Genomic DNA, 26,252 nt, shown 5'->3' with positions numbered 1-26,252 from the left:
TTTTCTCTTTCAATTGATGGCCAAGGAAACCGACGCTAGGACTGGCATGGACAGAAATAGGCACATATACAGTAAAGGCGGAGGAAAAGACGATGTGCAGCACCAGATTCACATCGTATCATTCCTAAGGAGTGATACGTACGGGGAGCCCAGGGATCCAGTTGCCATTATCTTAGCTCTCTCATGCCTTAGGCTCAACATATACTGTTATGACTTATTCTGCAGAAATAGACAAGCGAGTGGAAGAAGATGATGCGGGGAGGAGGCAGGCAGGGAGAAATGGAGGGGGTAAATAGAAGCTGGATTCAACACATTCCGTCTCCTGACAGCCGCGCTCCACTCAACAAAGCATTTGACATTGGGTGCTACTGGAGTTGATTGAGAATATGACATCTTGACCTTCTGCGCTAGTCATTGCTTATCTCACCAGCGCTGGGCAGAATACAGATGGATTCATGTGCTGGACTCATAAACTGCGCGTGCTGCTTGGCAGGCCATGCATACGAGACAGAGCAGAGGGGAAGTTTTCCACTGACAGAACATCGATGCTGACAGGAAAGTGCTACTCCTAACCTTTGGAGAGTCACACCGTTCAATATCCTTCCTGCTAAGCTACCGCCTGAGATGGATCAGAAACTGATTTTCTTCATCTCAGTTTGCGGCTGATTTCATAGATGAATTACACCCTCGGCAGCGATTAGGAGTTCATTATGTTACTCGTGGTGACGAGCGAGACGGTAATGTGTTTACGTTTCCCCCTTTATGCAGTTAACTCTTTCTTCACGCCGGCTCCTGCCTCTCACTCACCCTCGGTTCACATTGCTTTTCCTGATATAATGGCCTTCATGGGTACATTTCTGCTCGCTCCCCAGCCGCCGCTGGTGAGAAGTGCTTTTTGCTTGTCTTCGGAACATCCTTAGCAAAAGCTGCAGTGTAGTTAAAGTGAAGTGAAGCTATATTATCCATCATTTTTAGCTTACTTATGTGGAATATTTCAACACATATTGCGCACATCTGTTTCTGCCGAAGCTTTATTCACTAGGCAATAACATTCCTTCATTAAAGCCAGAGTCTGCACAAACGGGTCTGTAAAGCCCTTGTAATATTGTAACAAACACAATTGATCATTATTCAGACCACATGGAATAATTGGTTTGTGTACCTGTTTGTCATTATCATGCTCAGTGACCACAGACTTCACAACAGGCGACGAGAGTAAACCGCTGAAGAAGGGATGATAGCGACAAGTTAGACAGTGAGTGATGGAAAAATGGCAGAGAAAATGCTGCCAAAATTTGCAGTTCCACTACAGAGTATTTTGGAGCAGAGCTTGGATGAGATCGCTAGTGGGAGAGGTGTGATTTATTGTCTGAATTTGATCGAAGTACCTTCAGGCCCGAGCTTTAAAGCTGCAGTGCGTAAATTTGTGTGTTTTTTTCTTGTTTTGTTTTTGTCTGTTTGGTCTTTGTGACCTGAGACATTATTTGTCTGCTGCAGCCTTCATCTGAAAGTTCTGTCAGACATTGCTTTCAGACTTGACCGAGGGAGCGTTTGTGTGTTACAGCAGCAGTGCACTTTCAGCAGTAGTATTCACTTCTGAAACCTTTTTTATGTGGGTCCTTCTTTTCTGGTTTCGTCTCACTTTACTCGAGCAGTGTCGCTGTTGCAGAATCTCTTCCTGTGTGCTGCAAGGGAACGTCGCCGGGTGATATTAGATCTAAACGTCGCTATCCTGACAAGTTCAGACAGAGTCACATAAAGCTGACAGGCTTAATCAGCATTGGGACAAATGGTTTGAGATGTTCACAAAACAGCGATTGAAAACAAACCAAACATACAACGATCGATATTTTTCCTCGTTATTTAAAGTGCTAATGTTCTCTAGAAATAAAATTTGACTTGACTAACAATAATAACAGGCTTTATTGAATTATGTAAACCTGTAGATGGACATGTTAAGTTCATTTTCTATGTAGTTACTTATAAAATCTTACTTACAAAACTAACAAAATATGTGTAGGATGTGTTAAAATACTTAACTTAGCTTTAAACAATAGCTGTAAACCAGGGGTGGTTGCTTACCAAGTAAGCAAGCAAGTCATCTTTTAACTCAAAGGTCGTGGGTTCAATTCCAGGCTCCGCTAGTCTGCGGATCCATGTGTCCTTGGGCAAGGCAGTGGGTTTACAGAATCATGCTTTGCTGGCTAGATAATAAACAGGGAGGATTTACCAACAGAGAAGGGTGCTAGCAAGCTAATGCTATCCACCAAACACAAACCAGGAAGCTCGTCGAAGATAAACACCACAAACATTGTTCTTAGCGTTATTGTTTGATATAGGCTGCATGCGCTGTGTGAGGAGCGTCACGGCCGATGCCATGGCCGATGCATATTTTCAGGGCAGCCAACTTGTGAGAAAACCTTGGAGTGAGACTGAATACTTTATACAATATGCTTTATGTATTATTAATGCTTAATACTCATAATGATTTATACAATAATAAAATAATAATACTTGGCAGCCCTGTATTTCGATACAAAAAACTAGTCTGGTGTGCAAAGACCTTCAGACTCGAGTCCACAATCACAAGTTACACAATACAGCTTTAATACTAAAATAAATTAAAAAAAAAAACTGTAATTAGGAGATAAGATTGATGTGTGTGTTTGTGTGTGCAGCCCTGCTTATGAATAAACTTCTGAAGCTTGAATGTGATACTTTTAATTAAATCACTTTGTCATGTTGTGTTTTGTTGCCCAGATGTGACTTAACACCTGTGCAGATTGGAGTCAACTCTCTCACCACAGATTGCCTAATTTGAAAAGACTGAGATAATATGACGCCAGTCTCCACGAGAAAAACAGTTGCCTGCTTGGTTTCATGTTGTTCTCTTATGCTCGTAGTTGGTATGATTGTTGTTGTAGTTGTGACTGCATTGAGAGGAGTTTCACCATTTGTTTTTTTCCTTTTGTTCCACACCTGTTTTCTCTGTTCCCCCCCCGAGTTGCCAAATCAAAGTGATGTTGAGGGAAGCCATGCGAAAACAGTAACAAAAGATCACAGCACCCGCCTCATGTACACCTGTGTGTGCTCAGTCAACAACTCATCACTCTCAAGTAAATGACTGCGAGAGTCGCCAGCATCAACATTCAGCTGCCCTCTGGCTAAGAGACTGACTGACTTTTGAGAGAAAAAAACAAAACACCAGGCCTGTGAATCACATCAGACCTTTAGGCTCTATCCACATGGAAACAGAACAAAAACTATCCTTTTCTTTCTCGTTTTGAAAAAGCTTTGTGTAAGCGCAGCACCATCTCAGAAGATGTCTTCATTCATACAAAATCCCCAAAACGACTCTAAAAACTGTAGTTCACATGCCAGGCATGGTGCTGTCGTGCTTCTTAAGAAATACACCAAAACAGGAGAAGAAGATATTGAGCATGGACTTATGGCGTGTGCACTGTGTACAAAACTTTTTGATTAGTCGATTATTAATCGGATAAATTAACTTATTAGGAACTTACCGTGTCTCCTGGCTCAACCCTCCATGGGTCCAGCATGCTTCCTCTATAGGTGCAACAATGCCATGCGAGTGCAGCTGTGCACATTTTGCACTCAACGCTGTTCTTTGAAACACTTTTGAAGACTTGGGTCGTACATTTTTCTCTGCTGTGTACGCGTGAGCTACACAAGGCGTGGCATTGGTTCTCTTCTTCTTCTCCTTCTTCTTTTACGGTGGTCGACATCTAGCTTAATGGTGCTTACCACCAAGGCTTTGGTTGGCTTACTGCCCCACATTAGGGGGTAGCATCTGTACGTGTAAGTACGTAGACCCAGCTAATCGATTATTAAACTAGTTGCCAACTATTTTAATAATCAATTTAATCGATTAGTTGATCACTAGATCGAACTTTGTTTTTTGGAAAAATTACACTTGATAGTGGGCCATCCTGACGCTTGCTGCTAGAGCTGCTAGTGCTGCTTTTGGAGGTTAGCAGAGCAGCATTAAGGCTAAATACATAGCAAGAGTTGGTAACGTAGCTACATTAGCAAGGGAGAAGAACCTTGTCCAAGAGCTGTTTGGGCTGTGAAGTGTTTGAGCTCAACGCCTAAACATGATTTGATAGATTGGCGCCTGCGTCTTGATGAGTTTTGATTGGCCAGCGCTTGCTCTGTCTCCTTGGAAGCCGATCATTGCTCAACTTCTGAGGCTTGCAACGCGAAGCATCAAACCCACCGCGTACCTGTGAGTCAGCCGTCAGTGAACATGAACACACTCACACATTCTGTAACAGGATGATGAAAAAATGAAACACTTTCCCTGAGGCACAGAAACTTTCTAGTAAAACACAAGATTTTGTCACGCTTAAAAGAGAAAGTCGTGTCATTTAAAACTCACAGACTATACGCTAAAACTTACATAAATAATTCAAATTGACGTAGTTGTCTGGGAGCCACTTAGGCTCTTGCAAGATGTCTCCTGTACCCACGTGAACCCCTTGAAAATAGAATGTGCTGCCAAGTATCATTAGCAGTGACTAACTATACTTGGCAAAAACACTCTTACTCCGTCTTTCAGGTTAGATGAAAATTACAATTTATAATCCTCTTGTCTCTCTGCAAACAACTGCACTTGTCAGGAGTTACAGCTGGCACTGTGGAGACAAGGAGTTTTTTGAAAATAACATGAAAATCTCCTGTCTCTCAGTTTCATGCTTGAGACCATCAGCAGATTGCACCAGAAGCAGAAAACTAAAACCATGTTGTGGAAAGGAAAAAAGTGCATGTTAAACACCCTTCAAGATGAATAACACAAGCCTCTGCTTTTTTTTATTACGCAGGAAAAAAAGGTGTTGTGTTTTTGTTTTGCCCATGCAAAATAGTATTTATGATAATGTTTGTAGATTTCTTTAATGGATATAGAGCAGAGGTCTCTAATAGGTGGACCGCTGTGCAGATTTGGACTTATTTCCATAAACCATTGATAAACAAAACACTTCAATTCATGTGCTTGTAAAGTTCTCTGTTCTTAAATCGTTTTCTTATGTAGTCTTGTTTAAAATTAGAGATTAAATAAGATAAAAATAGAGTTGGCACAAATTAAATGATGGGTGAGCTGACAAATAAAACCAAATAAACTAGTGCAAACATACTACTCAAATACTTTTTAAAAACACATTTCTTATTTTTTTATTTATTATTATTTAAAAAACAAACAAACAACAACACATTTCTTAAGACGCTTTTGAAGAGTACCACGGTATGAGCAAACCATAAAGGAGCATGCAGTGTTCCATAGAGTGGGCTCCTTAACTTCAAATGCTTGATCCCAGTAGAGACCAGTAATGTAAACAGGGGACTGACCATGAACTGTATTCTAAATTTAACAGGGAGCCAATGCAGAGACTTGAGCAGTGGAGTGATATGTGATCATCTATTTGACCCAGTTAGTAATCTAACAGCTGTGTTCTAGATTACTTGAAAATGATCAATGGATGCTTATTGAGAGATGTAAATAGCGGTTTACAGTAATCAATATGAGATTAAATAGATGCGTGTGTAATCACCTCAGGTCCATGATTTGAGACGATGGATGTTAATTTGCTGATGTTTCTCAAATGAAAGAAGCAAACGGAATTAACTTAATAATGAGAACCACTGTGTTTTGGGGGTTAAGCTGGAAGGAGTTATGCTGCCAAGTCCCCAATGGCATTCAAGCAGTTTAACATTTTATGCATTCAGTAAGCAGTGGAGTTGAACGTAATCTCCATAAAAATAGTAGGACAAGCGTTTCATAAATTGTCCCAGTGGCAGTAAATAGAGGTTAAAAAGCAAAGACACCAGAACTGAGCCCTGTGGTACACCACAAGACGTGGTGCACACCAAGGGTGGTAGAGGACATGATCAGCGCGAGCCCTCAGAAGAGTGGTTTCAGAAGAGTCAGTGTCTGAAAGCCAGACTGAAACCTTTTAAAGATGTTGTACCTCTCAAGTGCAGTGGTGAGTTGTGTGCCAACAACCCTCTCAAGAATGTTTGGACATGGGCCTGTGGTTGATGGGCTCAGCAGTGTTTAGACCAGATTTTCTAATACAATAAGAATGTGCTGGATGATGGTGTGTGTAGTGTAACAATAAACAAGTTGGTATAAGACCTGAGGATAGCCTCCTTTTTTTAATTATCATCTCATCTAAACTGACTGCCTGAAAAGAGTCCAAGATTAATGAGTGTACATTAGAGTATGATTGATGACGCAGATTCTAAGTAAAATCCTTAATATTCTGCACACGCTCAACCAAAAAAAGGGAGGATTACCATCATCAGTGTTGGCACCTGGCGAAGAGAAAGGGGTGGTGAAACAATATTGTTAATGGTGTGGAATAAAAACTTTCTTTTTAAACTGAAGGTTAGGCCAGCAGAGTTAGCAGACCAAGATTCTTTAGCTGAAGCATTGAAAAAGGTTACCAGTTCTTTTAGGTTTAGGCGATGAACCTCTAACCTCGTAGCTTTCCAGAAACGTTCAGCCTTGAGACGTTTTTCCCTCAAGCAGAGAAACAGTGTCTGACAACCAAGGAGATTTATTGCACAGAGCCCTAGACCTTGATATTAGTGGTGCACTGGTATTCAACCAAGTGGTACAACATTCATTAAAAGCCTGTGTTAAAAGTTTGACATCGTTAAAATCTGTAATAAGACCATAATTAAAGTGCGCAGAGAACTTGTCAGCTGTACGATCAGTTATAATGCAATGAGTGAATCGTTCTTTTGGACACAAAGAGTTGACATTCACAGAGACATTAAATCTATACTGGCAACAGTGTCATAGTGGAGACAGTCTGTTTGAAATGAAAAGATTCAGTTGAATACGTAAATGCAGTCACATCATCTATGTCCAGATTAAAATAACCAATAAAAAAAAAATCACCTTGTCTAGTTTAATAATTAATGACAGCAAGTTATTGAATTTAGATGGAAATGTACTTCCTGGACCAGGGCGGCGATAAATGAAAGCACAGTAGAATGGCTTATGTTGGCCAATTTTTCAATAGTTGTAATTCAAAAGTCGTGTAGAATTCTCTGCTCATAAGCTGGCAGGAAAACTGATTCTTCCAAACAACTGAAAGGCCTTCAACATGGCCAGATAAGCACTGGGTCCCAATAAAGGAGCAGCCCACAGGACACAGTTCTTTCAAATGAATAAAATCCGTATTCTGTTGCCAAGTCTTAGTCAGAAAAAGAAAAGACAGATTTTTCCTCATAACAAATACATTAAGTATGTGGGATTTGTTTACCACAGTGTGCATTAATCAGACACATTTTAGTATTATGCATCAACAGGTTATTTGACTTGGTGATGAATACACATTTCATGTTGATTAAATTGCCAGTGTAAGGCTTATTGGGGATAGTAGTAAATTTCACACTCCAGGGTGCAATATGGTGGTGCGTAGACTGTGTCTTATGCCTGTTACTAATAAATACAGGGATTACAAAAGGGGAGATAGTGTTAGGAGATGTGTTTTGGCTCAGTGTGAGGATTGTCAAAATGAGTGGAAGAGAAATTTGAAGCAGAAAACAGGGAGGGTAGTGGTGTCTGAGTTGGGGGCCAGGCCAGGGTCAGTTGGTTGTGTATAAAGTTTTCAGTTTGGTTATACACATAAGGAATGTCTCTACTTCTGCTGAATGTGATGTGAAGCTGACATAGCCGGCTGAACTTCACGTCTCCAAAGACAGCATTTGATCTGAAATAACACACTGCTTTCTGGTTTCTAGCAGATTGTCCACAAGCCACTAGATGTCTTGTTGAAGTGTCTCAAATTGCTACCACAAAGGGGCAGTTATTGGTTCGAATCTGCTGCACAATAGAGATTGCAATCTTTCACACGGGCACGTGGATAGCAACACGTGACGCCACTGTGTACTGCCAACATACCGGACCTTAGAGGTACCGACAACAGGCACGTTGGATGGGTGTGATGAGGGTAGGTGACCTGGGCCAGCAGCGGCAGAAACATCAGTGAAGGGATCAAGTCAGTGAAACCTGTCAAAAGCCGCAGGGAGGTCCCAATTATCACCCTGCTGGCTGTGGGAACCAGGCAGGTTCTTTGTCATGGCTGAGGCAGCCATCGGTACAAGCAGACCGGGTCCTTGTCTGGTTCTGGAGTAGGAGTTTGGACAGGAGATAACTCTTTATTCCACTGGTGCCTGCCCCATGAGTGTGCAGTCTGTCAGCATCTGCCAACATTTGGAATTAATTGCTCAGACACAGAGTTTCACATGAGCATGGAGGTGGGGAGTGTTTTATCTGACCACTTTTTTTTCCCCAGACCCATGGGTCCAAACCTGCAGTCACACATCCTCATCACCCAGGGCCAAGAGCCCGACCAGGGAGGAGTAGTGTCACCATTTACCACTGGTGCTGAACATTGGCTGGACTGCCTGGCGCCTCTGCTGCTGCAACAGGAGCAGATCATGGCAGCAAGATGCTCACTATGGGTCGTGAGGATTGTAAAAAATATTCCAGGATCTAATCCCAATCAGCCCCCGCCTCAGAGTTTTTTTTAGCGTAAACTCCGATGTTTGTGCTTAAAATGTACAGTAGGTGACTGATGGCTAAAATCTGATATCCAGTTACAGTAGGGTAAAAGCTACCATGATTAAGACATGCCCATGCACTGAGAGAAACCACGAAGTTCACACAATGAGCAATCACCTGGCACTTAACTGTAATACTATTAACTACTAATAACACTGATAATATGAATTCACTCCCCTTTAGTTCACTGAGACAAAGTACAATGCAGCACAATCACAAGATCAGGTAAACAGAAATATAATCCAATTTAAAATAAAAATAAAAAGTTGTTTTAAAAAATATAATGCAGCTATCCATCATCAGTACTGCTTTTGCTTTATATTATTGTGGTGGGAGGTGCAGCCACTCCTAGCTGATATTGGGCAAGAGTCAGTTTGGTCTGTGGGAGGAAGCTGGAGGAAGAAGAGAAATTCAACATCAACGAGGGGATAAAAAGTGTATTTTTATATAATATGATGTTAAAATTAATTTGTGTTAAATTAACATCTTTTCAACTTCAACATAAAACTCAAAGTTTGATTTGATTGATCCCTTTTCCTTTTGATTTACGACTGCCAGAATGATTGCTTCTTACACAATAAGCACTGTTCCACAGTGTGATTTCCTTGTTGGAAAAAAGGCACACCACTGTGCGGACATTGCTTTCTGCAGACACAGCATGTGTTCCGCCTCTGCACCAGCACTAAGTCAGCCACAATAATAAAATGGTTTCTTCAGAAAAAAAACAAACAAACCCAAAAAAAAAACCTATCTTTGGTCCTGTGGAGCCCTCCTACATGTTGGGCAAGGCCTGGACGGTCAGGAGTTATTTCCTGTTCTCAAAATGCTTGATAAATATGAGCACTAACGAACAAAACACCATCTGCTTCAAACAAAACAGCACTGTTCTTTGCCGAGATTGTTTTGATTTAATGATTGCCCGTCATGTGTTGCTATGTGGTCTTGTGCGGCCTGCTTATTGATCAGAAATGTGGATTATGAACAGTCAAACACTTACAATCATGTGCACATGTGGTCTGAACACTTCCAGTCCATTGTAAAAATATGTCCTCATATCCAATCACAAAATACACGTTGGGAGGGGTCGTGGTGTGTCTGCATCAACTGCCAGAATGATTGGTTTCCTCAGCTGACATCTCTGACCTGCTGCTCTTTAACTGTATTCTTACACATTCAACGCTCATACATTTTTATTTTAACTCTGATAGCCACATGATTTGGGATCACACGGTGGTGGAGTGGCTATCACTGTTGCCCCTCAAAAAGAGGGTCTCCTATTCAAATCCCGGTTTGCATGTTCTCCCCGCATGTTGGGAAGCACAATTTTTGAAAAATACTCCCCCTATTCTAGTAATACAAAGCTAAATGCAAATCGGTGAAGTATTCCTTTAAGTGTCTTGCCCAAAGACAAATGTAAACTAGTGAAAGAATGAAAGACGACACATTCATACAGTAGTTTTTCTATCACATGATTAATCGCTAAAGGTTCAAATTTGATTTCATATTACAGCAACGTGAGTAGGGCTTGGAGCGACTCAGCATTTAATGACTCTGTCTTTTGCTCGCTTGCAACACACACACACACACACACACACACACACCAACACACATTACAATCAGACTTATATCTTCAGTGTGTTTACAGTATACAGTGCCGGGGAACCAGATCCGATGTCATGTGGTCACATGCCAGGTGGGAACGGATCACTGACCATGCATGTCAATGCCAGGTCTGAATGGGTCCTGAAAGGGTTTCTCCAACGTGGACCAGGGCTTTGCAACACAAAGCCAGACGCAGTTATTCACGAAGTGAGGCTGGCTGGAAAGTAGGCCACCCAAAACAACAAGCGGCATCCAGGTAGATGAGAGGAGACTTCAAATACTTCGGATCCATAATTGAGCACATTTGCTAATGGAGCAGAGAGCTTTCTAATTGTCGCTTACAGAATCAAGTCCTTGTCTCTGTATGCATTTATAGTAAGCATCCCCAACTGAACTGTACCCAGCTAAATTGCTTTTGCACTAAGTATATCCCTGGTGGGTATAATTATGAGAATTACCCTCAACAGCTTTTTGTCGAAGTGGAAAACATGTGTTCGTTGGGGCTGGATGTTGGCGTTGTCAATGAGATGTAAAAATTCAAAATCAAACATTTGATTCCTGATGAGCGTGTTAATAAATCATCATCGTGGCTATAAATAGAGAGTTGCCAAGCAGTTGTGAAAATGGCTTCATTTATTTATTTATGTTAAAGCAACAGCATTTAATTATGAATGTTCTGTGACAAGAGAAACATTCAAGTGGAGGGTGAGAGGAATTTGGGTCAAGCTCATAGAGCAGCACAGAAAACCGTGTATGTGTGGTTAGAGACAGAAAGAAAGGGGGATTTAATGTGGTGTGTTTGTGTAGCTGCATTAGCGGGACAACACCTAAAAACCCAAACACTGTGTGTGTGTTTGCTGTTGTACGCCTGCCTCTGAAATCAACTCTCCTAGGTGGTCAATAAATCAGCTTAGAAAGGGTCAGCATTGTGAATTCGATGGGATCAGAATCTCATTAAAAGCGTATTCCAGTCATGTTTAGTTGCTTGCACCAAATTCTGTAGTGTTTCCATGGATACCAAAAGAGGTTTCCAAGTTGCAAACATGGAAACACGACACAGGGCAGAGATTCTATGTGTGATTGTGTTTGACATCATGCGTGCGACTCAAGGATACATCGATCACCGGCGCCAATATCTGATCACAAAAGCTGCAAATTCCATGCTCAGACTCCGAGAGAAGGCACAACATTGCTGTTCTTCTCAAGCTTTAAGAGAGCAGAGTGCACTGCAAGCATTGTGATATTCATACACTTATTAATACATGCCAGATAATGTGAAGCAGCTCACCACATCCTAACAGGAGCAAGATGCAGTTGAGTGTATTGGCATGTTGATAATATCAGGCACTCGAGTGTTTTGTGGAGATTGGAAAATAACAGCATGACCGGCATATAAATGAGTATGAAAGAAATTACTATTAGTGGAGCTGTTTACCGTAGAAGAACTGTATGCAAATGGTGACATTTCCTCGTCTCACTGAATCAGTGAGCATTTCACTGCTCTGCAGATACACAGTGGTAGCTAATGTGCTTACAGTTCCCCATCCACATTTCCAGTGGCTGACAGGGAGGCTGCCTGTAAGTGACATCTGATGCTTTCAAGTGCAGTAGATTAGTGCTGAGGCTTTCGTGACGCACTCTTGAAACAATAACATCCCCTCTTGAAGTGATTCTTTCTCCTCCAAGACCCTCAAAACGAGCCCTTGTTGAACGACTGGCTCCTCTACCTCTCGGTGAAAACATCAGCTTTTTAATGAAGGAAATTCACACAAACCTGAACGGCCTGACGGCGTGATCTGGGTTGTGCAAGCTCGCAATTACAATGGGACACTTATGTAACCCCTGAAAAGGAATGTCATGAAAGGAGAACGCACGAGTGTCTGTCTCACATGAATGGTAATCGTGTGAATGATTGTACCACTCAACTCAGTGAGAGCCTTTCACAGGCTGCAGATACAGTAGCTGTAGTCCGTGCTTCGTCTTATTGTATTCTACACGGACCCAGCTACATCAGAGGAGGAATACGCCACTGAGAGGCTAAAATACAGAGGTAACTTTTGTACTTTTGCACTTTGTGCAGAAGACAAAGTCTCAAGTTTAAAGTTACTGTGGTGCAACTTGGGAATTTAAGTTAGGGTTTTATGAAATTCTGATGATTCTACTCCGGGAAAAAAAGGAGGTTTTTTTCCACATAAATAAAAAGTGTTAATATGCACTTGGATCATATCATGTGAAACAAATAGTCTCTAATGTCGTGACTGCTGTGTGACTGGTGTGCTGCAGTAAGCATGCTGCCTCATTACTGTTAGCTGGTGTAACACATCATAGCATTTTTGCTGATTAATTGCAACCCACTTTTACGAAAAAAACCTTTATTATTACAGCGTTTTACAACCAGATGTTAATTTACTGTAAAATCACACGACTTCATAGCACTTTCTTCTTCCTCTAACAACTTTTTCGATAATTCCACAGTGGTACTGTTTGTAGACCGGCTAGTTTTGCTTGAGTTGAAATTTCCAATGAAATTGTTTTCATTTTAATCAGATTTTGCAACAGGAAATTGTGTACATAGCATAATAAGTCAAATTTAGCCTTTGAGCGAATGCTTAAACAGACAATAAGTTACCTAAAAAATGCACTCATGAGAGCGTGAAACTGACTGAGCCCAACAGAAGATTAACCAAACCCAAGAGGCATTCTGGTTTTTGTGTTGGAATCCAATTTAAGCCTGGTGCAGTCATGTCCTCCATTCTGAGCCAGGCTAATCTGTACTTCCAGAAATGAATCAGGCTTAAGCATTACATTCAGGCTTTGTCATGTTAAAAAAAAACATGCCCTAACACTGAACAGGATGTAGCCAAAATGGACAGAAAATCCATCAGTTTCATTCATCTTCACACTATATTTGAACAAAAATGAACATTAAAGCAGCATCAAGTAGCTTACTCCCGCGACCATGAGTGAACCTGACCCTAATAGAAATATCCATCCATTTTCAACTGCTTTATCTTCCACTTGAGGGACGCGGGGGAAGCTGGAGCCAATCTCAGCAGTCACTTTAGAGTGTCCAATTAACCTAATCCCAAATCTGCATGTTTTTTGGGCTGTGGGAGGAAGTCAGAGTACCCCGAGGGAACCCATGTGCACACGGGAGAACAGGCAGACTCCACACAGAAAGGCCCTTGCTTGAGCCAGAATCTGAACCAGGTGACCTTCTTGCTGTGAGCCAACAATGCTAGCCACTGCACCACAGTGCAGCTCCTAATGTTGCTTTAAATTTACGTCAAATTTTAACCTAAACTTCATCAGGTCCTAAGAACGGGTCCAACCTCTAATTCAAATATCTTTATGAAGGTGTGTTTGTTGGGGTGTGTGTGTGTAAGATCCCCAAATCCATATTTAAGATGTTTAGACCATGATAGCTGCCTAATTGTACACTGGCTCTGGTGGAATTTTACTTCCGAGTAGGTCGACCAGGTCTTCTGATAATATTGCACCGCACGTCAACAAATCATGTTTCAAAAAAGTGTGACGTCTCATTATGACTGATGTTAGCTTGGCTGATGTCCTTTCATCAGTCAAGTTTAGTCTCTTATCAGGGTTTAGTCAAGCAAGACTCAAGTCATTCTTGAGTCCTCCACCTTTGATAAAACATCTAATCCAGAAGAGGGAAAACAAAAGTGACTGCAGCGTGTCACAGTCACGGTCAGTCATATTTGTCAAGTCGACAAGGAGGGGGAGAAAATAAGATATGTGAGGACATTTCGAAGTCACAGTGACGCTCCTATTGTCATTAATACGCTTGAACTGCCTTTGACTTGAGTGAGTAGCTGCAGGTCAGGCTTTAATAAATGCTACTGGATTCTGCAGTTACTGCACACATGGATGCCCATTTCCACTCTGCAACACACAGCAAAAATATCCAGACCACCTACATCTGTCACATCATTACAGATCAGATAATACCGTCAGGTCATTAAAACAAGTGTTTTTTTATCACTGAATTAAACTGAACCAATTCTTATCAGGAAGCTTTGTATCACACGAGTGTATCAGACAAACATCTTCTCTAATGATGTAGGTCCTTGTGTCAGGGGATTCTTCATGACCGTTTTTCACTGAAAGCTTATATCTTGTGATAAGGCATTGGTTATTATTAGGTATTGCCTCGGCGCTGTGCTCAACAGTGTGACTGTTCTGTAATTGGCTGCAGATGCGCAGCCATCATAGCTGTCGTGTCCCTCTTTTTTCTTCATAAGTGTTTTTGTGCCTCTCCTGATTTATTTATCTACCTTATATAGGTGTCGAGATGTCAAATTAAAGCCCACACTGCATTTTAATGCTATTTTATGCTCCTCTGCTCTTGCAGGGTCTGCATTAAAGATTCATTTTTTACCTGCCTGTGCTTCCTTTCAGCTGTACATTCAGACGACCACCCTGACCATCTCCATGAACCTCAGTGCCTCGGTAGCACTGGGCATGCTCTACATGCCCAAGGTGTACATCATCATCTTCCACCCGGAGCTGAACGTACAGAAGAGGAAGCGGAGCTTCAAGGCCGTGGTCACAGCTGCCACTATGTCATCGCGTCTGTCCCAGAAACCCAGCGAAAGGCCCAATGGAGAGGCTAAGACAGAGCTGTGTGAAAACCCCACTGCTGATCCCATGAGTAAGTAACCCAGTGACATTAAAAAACACTGCCACATACTATACTATACATACACCATGATGAGCAATACTCATTTTCAATCAGAGCACTTAAAGGAATACTTCACCGATTTGCATTTATTTGTATTACTAGAATGGGGTAATGTTTTTGAAAAAATGTAGCCTCCCAACCTCAGTTTCCCCTGAGTTGTGAAATATTTTCATTCTTTTCTTTATTACGTGCCCACCAGTGACACTTGGTCCAAGCCTGGGTCCGAGGCTTGAAACTGCAATGCTAATTCTGCACTTTTTAGACCCACTCGTGGGGGGACGGGACCTCATTCCCAGAATGTAAACCGTGTCCACCATCTTTGCTAACAGTTTCGCTAACAGGACCAAGTGTCACGCTAACAGGACCAAGTGTCACTGGTGTTTCTCAACTCAGGGGAAACTGAGGTTGGGAGGCACCATTTTTCCAAAAATACTCCCCCTATTCTATTAATACAAAGCTAAATGCAAATCGGTGAAGTATTCCTTTAAATGACTTCTGGTGAATAGAAATTCTAGGTTGAAATACATAACTTAACATGAAGCCTTAACACCTTCAACACTTTATGTACTCGTCATTAATAAATACTATTCAAACATTTAACTACACTCTAATGTAGTTAAAAGTAGCCACAAGAGCATTTCCCAAGTGCTCGCTAATGTGCAGTATCTGTGTATAAAGACATATTCAGCATAACTACAACATCTTTTTACTCAATTGTGTTTATCTGTTTATCCACCCACTTGCACTTAAGTTAAATATTATATTGTTGTATCTGCTGAAAAATGCACAAAAAATGAGATGTGCATTTAGTTAAATCTGTTATGTGGCATCAAAAGTGTTTCTTTTTTGAAGCTTAATACAGCATTTTTTTTTAAAAAAAACCACACCACATGAATGGTTTTATATGTTTAGTCACACATGAGCTATATATACCGCATGTTGTAAAAACTATGAAAAGTAGCAGAGCGCATGTCAATCAATCTGGTGTGTTATTCATAGAGCTTATAGAGATGGATACATGGTATAGACTATAGTGTGTTTGAAATCTTAATTTTCCTAGAAGAGACGCTCACTGTTCTGTCTGATATATATCATGTTTCTTGACTAGAAAGTCCCATTCCATCAGTTTAATTGGGTGGTGACTTGGTAAGAAAGTGCATATAACATCCTGTAGAATGGACATAGTTATCTTGTTTCCTGATAAATGGTTAGACCTTTAGCCCTTGTTCACAGCACAGAGAATGAGAGAAGATGAGGGCCCTGCTCCTGCTGAGAGATTTCAAGAAGCAGGGCTTTGTCACTGGGAATGGAGGGAGATAATCTGTCTCACTAGCTGTGTGTTACTCATCTCAAACTGTAAGCATGATCCTGTTAGCAAAGATAATGCCAGGTATTAGCGCTTGAGTGGGATAGATGCACACCTCCACAGTTAAGTGATAAATAGTGCTGTCAATTGATTAAAAACGTTCTTTTGTGATTAATCACATAATTGTTCATATTTAACTTGCCATCAATCATCTTTTAATACTCTCATCAACACAAGGTGGTAGCTGCATTTGGCCACTACAACACACAACATGTGTGTTTTTGAAGCGCAACACATTGTGTGCCCTGCATTACTCTCACTAGCTCTCATGAGCTGCGTGTGGGTTTTTTTTCTTGCCCTCTATTTTTTACTATCACTTTTTTCCTCCCTGTTAAAGGCTGCATTGAAGTTAGTTTGAAGGAGCACACACACAATGCTGGATCTGAAAGAGTCAGTGTGAAATATCCATCTTGAAACTCACTTTACACTCTAGTGCTGTTTGAGTGAGAGTGTCCTTTTATGGAGTTTTTGGTTTTTAATCATTCGGAGAAAATCAATGCACTAGACACTGCCTGTGTTAATCATGTGCCCAAACAAATCAAATAAAAAGTAAATACGTTAATATTGCGTTAACTTTGACAGCCCGAGTGATGAAGTGTTCGGGAAAAACAACACTAAACATGGATCTAGCACAAGAAAAACTGCACATGCTGTGTTGCTATGGAAGCTTTTTTTCTCTGTCTCTTGTTGTGTAGATGAACATAGAGATGATTGACACATCATGCAAATCGCACATCACAGGCTCAAAAGGCCTCGTCTCCTGCAACGCCTCTAATCACGTACGCGATCATGGCACCCACAGGTGCACCAGCCCCTCAGCCCTCTTTGAATTATGCCTATGAGATGACAGATCTTCCCGGGAATTTCTCCAAACACCCAACAGTTGTCACATTCATCTGTCATGAGCCGAATGAGCTTGTGTGTGTGTGTGTGTGTGTGTGTGCGTGTTCATCTGTGCATGCAGTTTGCGACGTGTGCATCAGTGTGTGACTGAATGTGTGAGTTACGCACATATAAGTCGGGGAGATGATGCAAGTGTATCACATCCTTGCCAGTCACTCCTGTGACTTCATCCAGCGCCTACACATTCTGCGTCGACAGTGAAAAACCTAAACATCTGTCACTGCTGCGCATCAAAATTCCCCAAGCAGGGCACGTGGTCTCTGGGAGGTCCTCCCAAAAGTGCACCGTGTCATCTGTTCAGCGTGTCTCTCACCTTCTGTCTCTCCATCATGAATGTCTTCTCGCCTGGCCGCTCCTCCCCGCGCGCTCTCTCTCTCCTCGCCCTTCTTTTTTAGCAGCAGTGGAAGTGACATTTATTAATGGCAAATTTATGTGCATGACTGACCCGAAACCTGAACTAGGCCTCGACCGTCCCTGGAGACTGTCCGTCAATTCCTGTAAACATCACAGTGCCGAATACCTCCATTCAGCCCATCAAGCCTGGTATGAGATGACTTAAAGGATTACCAGCATGATCAGTTTTGCTGAATTGGGGTTGCTAGAGTGCAATGTCTTTGTCATAATACACTTTTCACACAAGGGAATTTATCCTTGAAGAGAAACAATTCACTGTCCTGCACTAGTTTTACTTAAGTAAACATGTGTTTCTGCTTTAGTACCTTCTAGGTGAGGGTGTGAGTGTAGGAATCATTTGAAAATAACTAATTCCAACTAAAATAAACAGTATTTTTTTCCATAAATCATTTCTGCAATATTGAAAAGCAAAGTAAATCTGGGCTGCTACTAACAGTGCCCCTCATAATCCATTCATCTGTCAATTATTTCCCCAGTTATTTGCTTGTTGTTTCATCATTCATCATCCTTTACTGTTTACTGTCATAGACGAGCAAAGAAACCAGGAAATACACAATTAAAGGTCCAGTGTGTACTCAGTTTGGTATCAGGCACGTTGTTTTCCATTACTGTAGTACCTCCTCATTGTGGGCGGGGTCGTCATGGTTTATACGCGACACAAACACACAAACACACAAACTAATGACGAGCAAAGCAGTTCTTTTCGGTGAATCATTAGAACCAGTTAATTAAAAAGATAAGTTCAGTGCTTCCCTGCATGACCGGAGCACAGACTCTGTCGTGATCCAGCTCACGATTGCCGGCTAAGGACTGTACAATGGAAAAGCGTCATAATAATTGTGCTTCCCAACCTCAGTTTCCCCTGAATTGAGAAATATCTTCATTCTTTTCTTTGTTACGTGTCCACCAGTGACACTTGGTCCGAGGGTTGAAACTGCAACGCTAATTCCACACTTTTTAGACCCACTCGTAGGGGGACGGGACCTCATTCCCAGAATGTAAACAGTGTCCGCCATCTTTGCTAACAGGTACGCTAACAGGACCAAGTGTCACTGGTGGGCACGTAACAAAGAAAATAATTAAGATATTTCTCAACTCAGGGGAAACTGTATCAGTTTCTATATTTCACAGAGAGTTCTTCTTCATTTGTGTTGTGTTGGTAGTTTGAACTCAGATTTTGGAATCCAGAGTAACCTCACGTAGCTATTCCACGATTCCAAAATACAAACACTGATACTTTTACCGTTAATATGACTTTATGATTTTACCGTTATTTCAGTCACACACATAGTACTGTTTAGTTCTTAACTGTAGACGCGTTGCTACGCTGTCTGTGTGCACTAAATACTACAGCTGCTATCGCTAACAATGGCTTGGCTAGTAATCGTTAGCCCGAGATACATTTGCGTCTCCAACTTCTCAACTTGAGTGTGACGTCACTCCCAAGTTCTGCTTCAAAATGCAAAACCTACACTGACTTGCTGTACTGCTGTACACGGCGGCACAAGATGGTGGCCTCCAAGTGTATTTACAACATTTTCAAGCTACGTTACACTCCAATTCCTGCCAATAAATCCTCCTCAATGGAGGATAATAAACAAATAAATAAAAATGAATGAATAAAGGATAATAAACAGTGGATATTTTAGGGGCTGAGAGGAGAGAACGTGTTTTCATTTCACTCAAACCAATTATCAAAGTAGCTGGCCATTGATTTTGTTATTATTTAGTAATAGATTAATCGTTGCAGCCCTAATTGAAATATTAAATCATTATTTTCACTGGGGGAGAAACGGTGCTGCTCTCTGAACTCACATCGAGAGGGCCATATATTATAATATAATAAACAATGTGACAGCTCAGCATTGAGCCTTTATGTGCTCCATGTTTTATAAATGACTGTGAGAGTGAGAGTGAATGTGTCCTGTAACTTCAACTATAACTGTAGACACTGTCTCGCTTTTATGACAGTAAAGGACACAGAGATGCCGGCAGATTCAGTGATGATCGCTACAGTGTGTTTATTATTTTCACAATCGATTCATCTGCCCATTGTTTTCTCAACAATGATCCGGAAAATGTTGGAAAATATGGAAAAAGGTCGATCAGTGTTTCCCAAACCTCCAAATGATGATAGTTTTGTTTTGTACAAAGATTTCTTTGTTACATGAAGCAAAGAAACCAGACAATATTGACATTTAAGCAACTGAAAAATAAGTTTGTTTTTTTTATTATTTAAAAACAGAGCACTCAAACCGATAAATCGATTATCAACTGTGATGATTCATCTAGTAATTGGTTCATTTAAGGGCCTTTACTGTTTATTTAAGGTGAAAGTGTTTGCATACACACCAGTTTGTATGCCCTGTGTTTGATGTATGCTTCTGTATAGTCTCTGTAGTCTGGAGACTTGCAGAGGAATGCATCAAACACAGTGCATTCTTAAAGACTGCAGTAAATGTTTCATCATGTTGTGGGTGCTGAATTTCCCCTGCTGCAGGTGTTGCATTTCGCAGTGTCATTAACTTTCCCCGAGAAACTTGTCCATGCTTTAAAATCTTTATGATCCAGCGTTGTTAAGCACGCAAACAACAGTGTCTTCTCTTCACATTTTTGCTGTCAACCAATAAAGTCACGTTTTCACGGTCCACGTCGCAGGTCCTGGCAGAGTAATAGATTGTTATAAATTACAGACGGAGCTCACTGCAGTGTCTGTCAGGAGTGCGACACAAGTGTCACCGAAATGCAACATCTAGATCAAGTGGCAGTTTGGTGGTGACGTCACAAAGCCTGTCCACTCAGAGTTCACAGACGTCCCCTGCAACCAGGACAATACCAGCTGTCACGCTGGTGTTTACTCATATGCCGCACTTAAATGTTATAATTAAATAATTAAATTTAACTACCACAATTTACCTACTTAATTATGGTACTTAAATGTACCATCATTTACGTCATGTTATATTAAAAAAGAGCTGGAACTAGTGATTGAGACCATTAACTACTCACGGAAATGTTTACTGACTTTATAAATCAATCAATGAGACATCAAAACTCATTTTTACATGGACTTCTGACATTGGAGTTTCCCCCTGGTGTCACATATTCTTAACTCCTGATTGAGAGGAAACCACATGAGTCCATTTTCATGGACCATCTATGGTCTAGATGCAGGTCTGCGATCATATTCAGCTAGAACATGCAGTGCTTGTGGCAATGACAAGACTTTAATATTGTGATGCAGTAAGGCAGAATCACAATCAGAGAGTCGTTATTGTCGCTGCATAGGAATACAACGACCCTCAAATGATGTATCTAAAAACATAAAAAACACAACACACAGGACATTCAGTGATCATTTAAAATAAAAAATAAAATAAATAACCGTAAAGTGTTTACAGTGTGTTTCCGGTGCTGATGGATGGCATCATTATTGTATTTTGGGCACTTAGCAGCCTTATTTGATTTTTGGTTTATTTAGTATTTAGTTGGCTGTGGGGAAGACACTGTCTCTGAATCTGGTGGTATATATACATATACATATACATTAACATATATATATATATATATATATATATATATATATATATATATATATATATATATATATGGAACGTCATTAAACTTAAAATAATACTGTGGTTCTCTGGAGGCGATGTTTCACTAACTATTGGTAGAAATCCAGGTAATTTGCCTCTGACGGCTTAAAACCCGTCTAGAGAGTTATTAATTTGAACAATGCAGGTCGTTCACTCCCCTGACCCAGTTTCAGAATGTTGGTCTAAAGTCAAGGTGTGAAAGAGGGACGTTACACACAGAGTCTGGTGCTGGAACGATAAAGCCCTGAGTCAGGCTGTGTGGGCTGTGCGTCAGCAAGATACACAGCGCAACGTCATACCGGTGCAAACGATGACTTTGAACGCGACACAACAGACAACAATGGAGGAGTGGCGTCGGTAGAGTCGGTCTAGTGATTTTTTTTCTGTGGTACCTCAAGGGCAGGGTTCCAAAAACACAAGGGTAGTGGCTGGTTAGGGAAACACATAGAATGACATGCCATACTGCACCAAACTCAACTGTTCCCCTTCATGGGAACGCGTGATGAGCCAGATAATCTGGACATGACTGTCCTACGACATCTGAAGGACAAGAGACACTCTATGTCCAACCATCCAAACCAACCAAGTCCAGTCGCCTACAGCTAATTACAGGAGATGACAATGACCTGGATGCCTGAGAACCTTCACAGACTCTTCTCACTTTCTGTACTATTTCTTGTTATTGTGGTAGGAAACAGGATAATTAGCCTTCCCCCTCCTCTGAGCCTAGCACTGGACCCACTCACCATTTATGTCTTCGACTAATTCATGTCATTAACAATGAATAGTGTGGTAAGACAACACGAGCTGACAGACAGCAGCACGCAAACATGAGTAATGGACTCTGCCATTATTAAAAATGTAGATGATAGCATAGGTAGACGTCTCCATCTCAGACCACACGCACACACACACACACACACACACACACGCTCAGTGGCGTCTTGCTCAAACTGCCTGCTCCTCCTAAGGATTGTTTGTGGTTTACCAGCAGGAATCTGATGTACATTTACTCATGTTTTATTCATTAGTCTTTCTGGCGGAGACTACAGCTGTAAAGAAATGGTGTGATTTTAATTGCACACAGCCCATGGGAGTTCAGCATTAAGGCAGCAGAGAGAGAATTTATAGCAATGTCAGTGATTATTAAAATGCATATTGACCTCAGAGGATGATATTTGTACAGATCCACAGATTCTCTGTTCGTCCACAGACTGCACTGCAATCTCCCTGCCCCACTTTTAATCACCCCAGCCTGACACCTGACAAAAACATCCAATATGTCCAACATCTGACCTTAACACTCGCCCGAATTCCTCCCCTAACGCGTTCCTCTGAAGACGTGACAAGCCGCCGTGACCTCCGTTTACAAAAGAACGCCTTCATTCTGAAGGTTTGAAACTCAAATTGGTTTTTATCACGCTAGATATTTCGAGAGGACAAACACAAATACACACACACACACACACACGCACACACAGCAACCGAGGCACTCAGCCACATTCGGATACGTTTCCATGGCAATGCAGACTGGGATCACATTGCCTGCCCTAGCATTTGTTCGGTGCCCACTTGTGTGGTGTTTGTGTTTTTTATCACTAGTTAACATCTGAAAATAGAAGCTCGGGCTTCACATGGGGGCACAGAGAGTTGGAATGATGTGCCGGGCCACAGACTGTCTCCACTGATTGCACACAGCTGACAATAAGAATGCACGGCACAGAGCGTCTGCTTATCATTTTTAAATGTGCTTTTTCTCTCCTTGTTTCCTTTTATTTGGTTGAAAAACATATTACATGATCTTAGAAAGGTGCAGACGGTTGTTTTGGTGACTTGGTCATGAGTCTGGTGTTTAGCAGGAGGAGGAGGAGGAGGAGCGGTGATGTGTGATGTATGCAACGACATAACAACTGGGATACATTGTGACTTTGGGAAAAAAGACTGCAGCTCTATCACTGAGTCGGGAAGTGAAATAAATAAAGGAAGCTGCAGCTGCTGAGAGACAGTGTGACCTACAGTCATTCTGCTGCTTCTCTGTGTCACAGCTGTATCATTTTAGACTGTGCATATGTTAACGCTGCAGCCTGGTTCCTTCATTTTTCACTAAACACTAAAAGTCAAGTTCATATAGTAACTTTATTTTTATTCATTTGATTCCCAATCGTAAGAGTGGCTTTACATTGTTAATGTGGGCTTAAAAAACTGGCGTGAATCGCAGATTAATACAAGTTTAAACATCTAATAAAAGCATAATTAGAGAAATGAATCATTCAACAGCACAGGTGAAGTCAACGTAACAACACAGAGCAGGAGTCTCTTCATTTGCATCTCAACGATAGGGAAGGCAAGCGCTGATTTAATGTCTTCATAATAAAATTAAATGAAAATAAAAAACTAATCCTCTTCCACAGATGTGTGAGCTCCACTTTGTTTGTTTGTTTGTTCAGCGTCCATGAGCCAAACTGACCTGGAAGTACACTGACCTAAATGAATGAGAGATCCCGCAAAAGATATACTACATCTCACAAATGCATATATATATACATATATATATACATATGTATATATATGTATATATATGTATATTTCTGTTTTTCAGGCTTCTGTTGTTATTCCTTCCATGTTTTTTTTCTGGTAAATGGTCTGTATTTCTACAGTGTTTTTCCATCTTTATGAACCACTGAAAGCTTCTTTACATTACCCACCCACCATTCACCCATTCAAATCCATTCACACTTCTTTCCCTTTTCATATCTTGCAGCTATAGCTCCACCACTGAGCCACCGTGTCCTCACCTTCTGGGGCTCCATCGCGTCTCAAAGCAAATGTTAATCTTCTTTTTCTTCGTCTTCTCTTTTCAGGTCAAGCCACCAAGAAAACCTACGTGAGTTACAACAACCTCAGGATATGATCTGCTCGCAATTTGTCCTTTATCTGTGATTGAAAAGAGAAAAGGGATGAGTGGTGGAACAGAGAGACACAGTGAGGGGGAGAGAGTGTGAGAGGAGTGAGCAGGCGTCCCAGCACCTGCAGTACCTATGCACTCCAGGACTGTGGATAGCATCCAACCCTTCATCCAGACATGATACATGAGTCCTGGCAGAAACGAGCACAGCTGTTGGCCAGAGTTACTGGGCCTCCAGAACCAAACTGTAGTTTTGACGCTTGTCTCGTGGCCCCCTTCTCTCTGACAGAGAACAACTTGCCTGCTTAAAGGGGGTCACTGTGAAAGAGGACAGACGATAGAAAAGAGGAGAAAAAAAAAAAGGCCAATGGCTCTGCTTTCAAGATATTTTCATTTGAAATGTCATTAAAGCCATATTCTCTTGCAGTTCCCATTATCAGATTTCTGTTTTGTATTGTTTGTATGTGATTCCTTTTTTTTCCGTGCCTCTCTCTTTTTCCCCCCGACTCGATTGAATTACGTTGAACAGCAAGCTCTGCCACACACAGTGTTTTTGTTTTGACCAGAATCCGCTCAGATCAGTCCCAGGTGATTATAACGTTCGAGTGATGGGCATTTGTAAGTATATATTTTTTTTGTAAATATTTGAGAGTATTTTCATGTTTGGAGTACAACTATAGATATCCAGTCTTTGTTCAATTGGATTTGGATGGTAATGAAAAGCACCACAAAGTGTTCACTTTGCATGTGCCAATGTATGTCTGTTATATTTGATGTAAACGACGACGACAAAAAAAAGAAGAAAAAAAGAGTGAAATAAATTCTGAAAAATGATAATGAGCTTCAGCATCCTTCTACGCTTTGTTCTCTTCACCAGGACTAAGCTTTGTTTGAAAAAAAGAAGAAGAAGAAGAAGAAAAAAAAAAAAAACGGAAAATGGCTTTAATCTGTTGTTGAATTGACTCCTCCCTCCCAGTCTGCAAGCATGTTTGTTTTTCATAGTTTCATACATTATTGGGTGACCGTTACTATCAGAGCAACCATGCAAGTATGTTGTGATTATCTGTGGAATTATGGACATGTAATAAAAAGTCATTTTGTTATCTTTTCTACAAATTAAACCAGACAGCATACCATCGTTGTCTCTGTCCCTGTGCATGTCTGAGTCCTCTTTGTGTTCTTTGTGTTCCGCGGCACAAAGAGAGTGCGACACAGCCTGGTCACTCAGAAAAGACAGGAAAGAAAAAAAAACAAAAAAATGTTGCTATTTTACTTTTCTGCAATCTGTGGGAAATGTTGCATTTGTACATTGTGTACAAAATAAAATGTTATGTTTTGGCAGAGTGCTTCTTTTACGTGTCATATCAACATTTCTAAAATAACTCAAGTATTTAAGACAAACGGTTGGTCCACTTTAAAAGTCTGTGCCGTTCAGTTTGCATGTCACGGTTCAGGGCACGCGTGTGCACTGTTTGCAAACTGACGGAAAAAACGCACGGAGACGTGCAGGGGAGTGACGGAGATAACGTTTGAAGCACGGGATAGACAGACGGAAGGGAAATGGACGATAATTGAGTATAAATGGGCCTTGTGCTTGGGCCAGTAACTCAGTGAAGGTTATTTTTGTTCTTTCATTTTTTTCATTTGGCGAGCCGAGGCGGAGGCGGGGAGTGTTGAGTGCTGTGGGCGGACACAGGAGGAGGGCCGGAGTTAGAGGATGCACCAGCAGCATCGTTTGGTTCTGCTGTGTGGGAGCATGTCAGACTTCATGTTACCTGTGATGACGGCGCATGCAAACATTATGCTAGCGGCAACACTTGAAATTTGTTTGCTCATCTACGGAGACATCACCCCAGTGTAACACAATGACAACACAAGGAGGAGACAGTCGGGTTACTCTGTGTTTTTTTTTTAGTGACAAGTAAACGTATTATTTTAAGATTTGACAGAATAGACAGTTTACAGTTTTACCTGCAAGGCAAACAGTTGTTAACCTTTTTGCCGGATAAATGAAAAGCATGTTTAAATGCAGCGATGTCTCCCCTCTTGTCTCCTCTTCTTATTCTTTCAGTTTGTGCATGATTGCATGACAAGGTCTTAAGAAGACCCGATATGAAAAAAACAAATCTGTAAATGGTGGAAAATGTGACCCCAAAAACTGTGACATG

General features: G+C 41.2%; 1 protein-coding gene across 3 annotated transcripts in view; it reads left to right on the top strand.

The window, feature by feature from the left end:
- Nucleotides 1-25,240, top strand: part of LOC131468975 (metabotropic glutamate receptor 7-like) — a 180,651-nt gene extending 155,411 nt beyond the window's left edge. For all 3 annotated transcript variants that reach the window (XM_058643722.1, XM_058643723.1, XM_058643721.1), the window contains exons 10-11: nt 14,615-14,867; nt 24,041-25,240. In XM_058643722.1, coding sequence (XP_058499705.1) covers nt 14,615-14,867; nt 24,041-24,090 — 303 coding nt within the window. In that variant the 3' untranslated portion in view covers nt 24,091-25,240. The remainder of the gene's footprint in view (nt 1-14,614; nt 14,868-24,040) is intronic.
- Nucleotides 25,241-26,252: the final 1,012 nt, after the last annotated feature.

Source organism: Solea solea, chromosome 11 (genome assembly GCF_958295425.1).
Source record: "Solea solea chromosome 11, fSolSol10.1, whole genome shotgun sequence".
NCBI classification, from domain to species: domain Eukaryota; kingdom Metazoa; phylum Chordata; class Actinopteri; order Pleuronectiformes; family Soleidae; genus Solea; species Solea solea.
The sequence above is the reverse complement of the archived record's forward strand: the minus strand, read 5'-3'. Positions and strand labels throughout refer to the sequence as shown.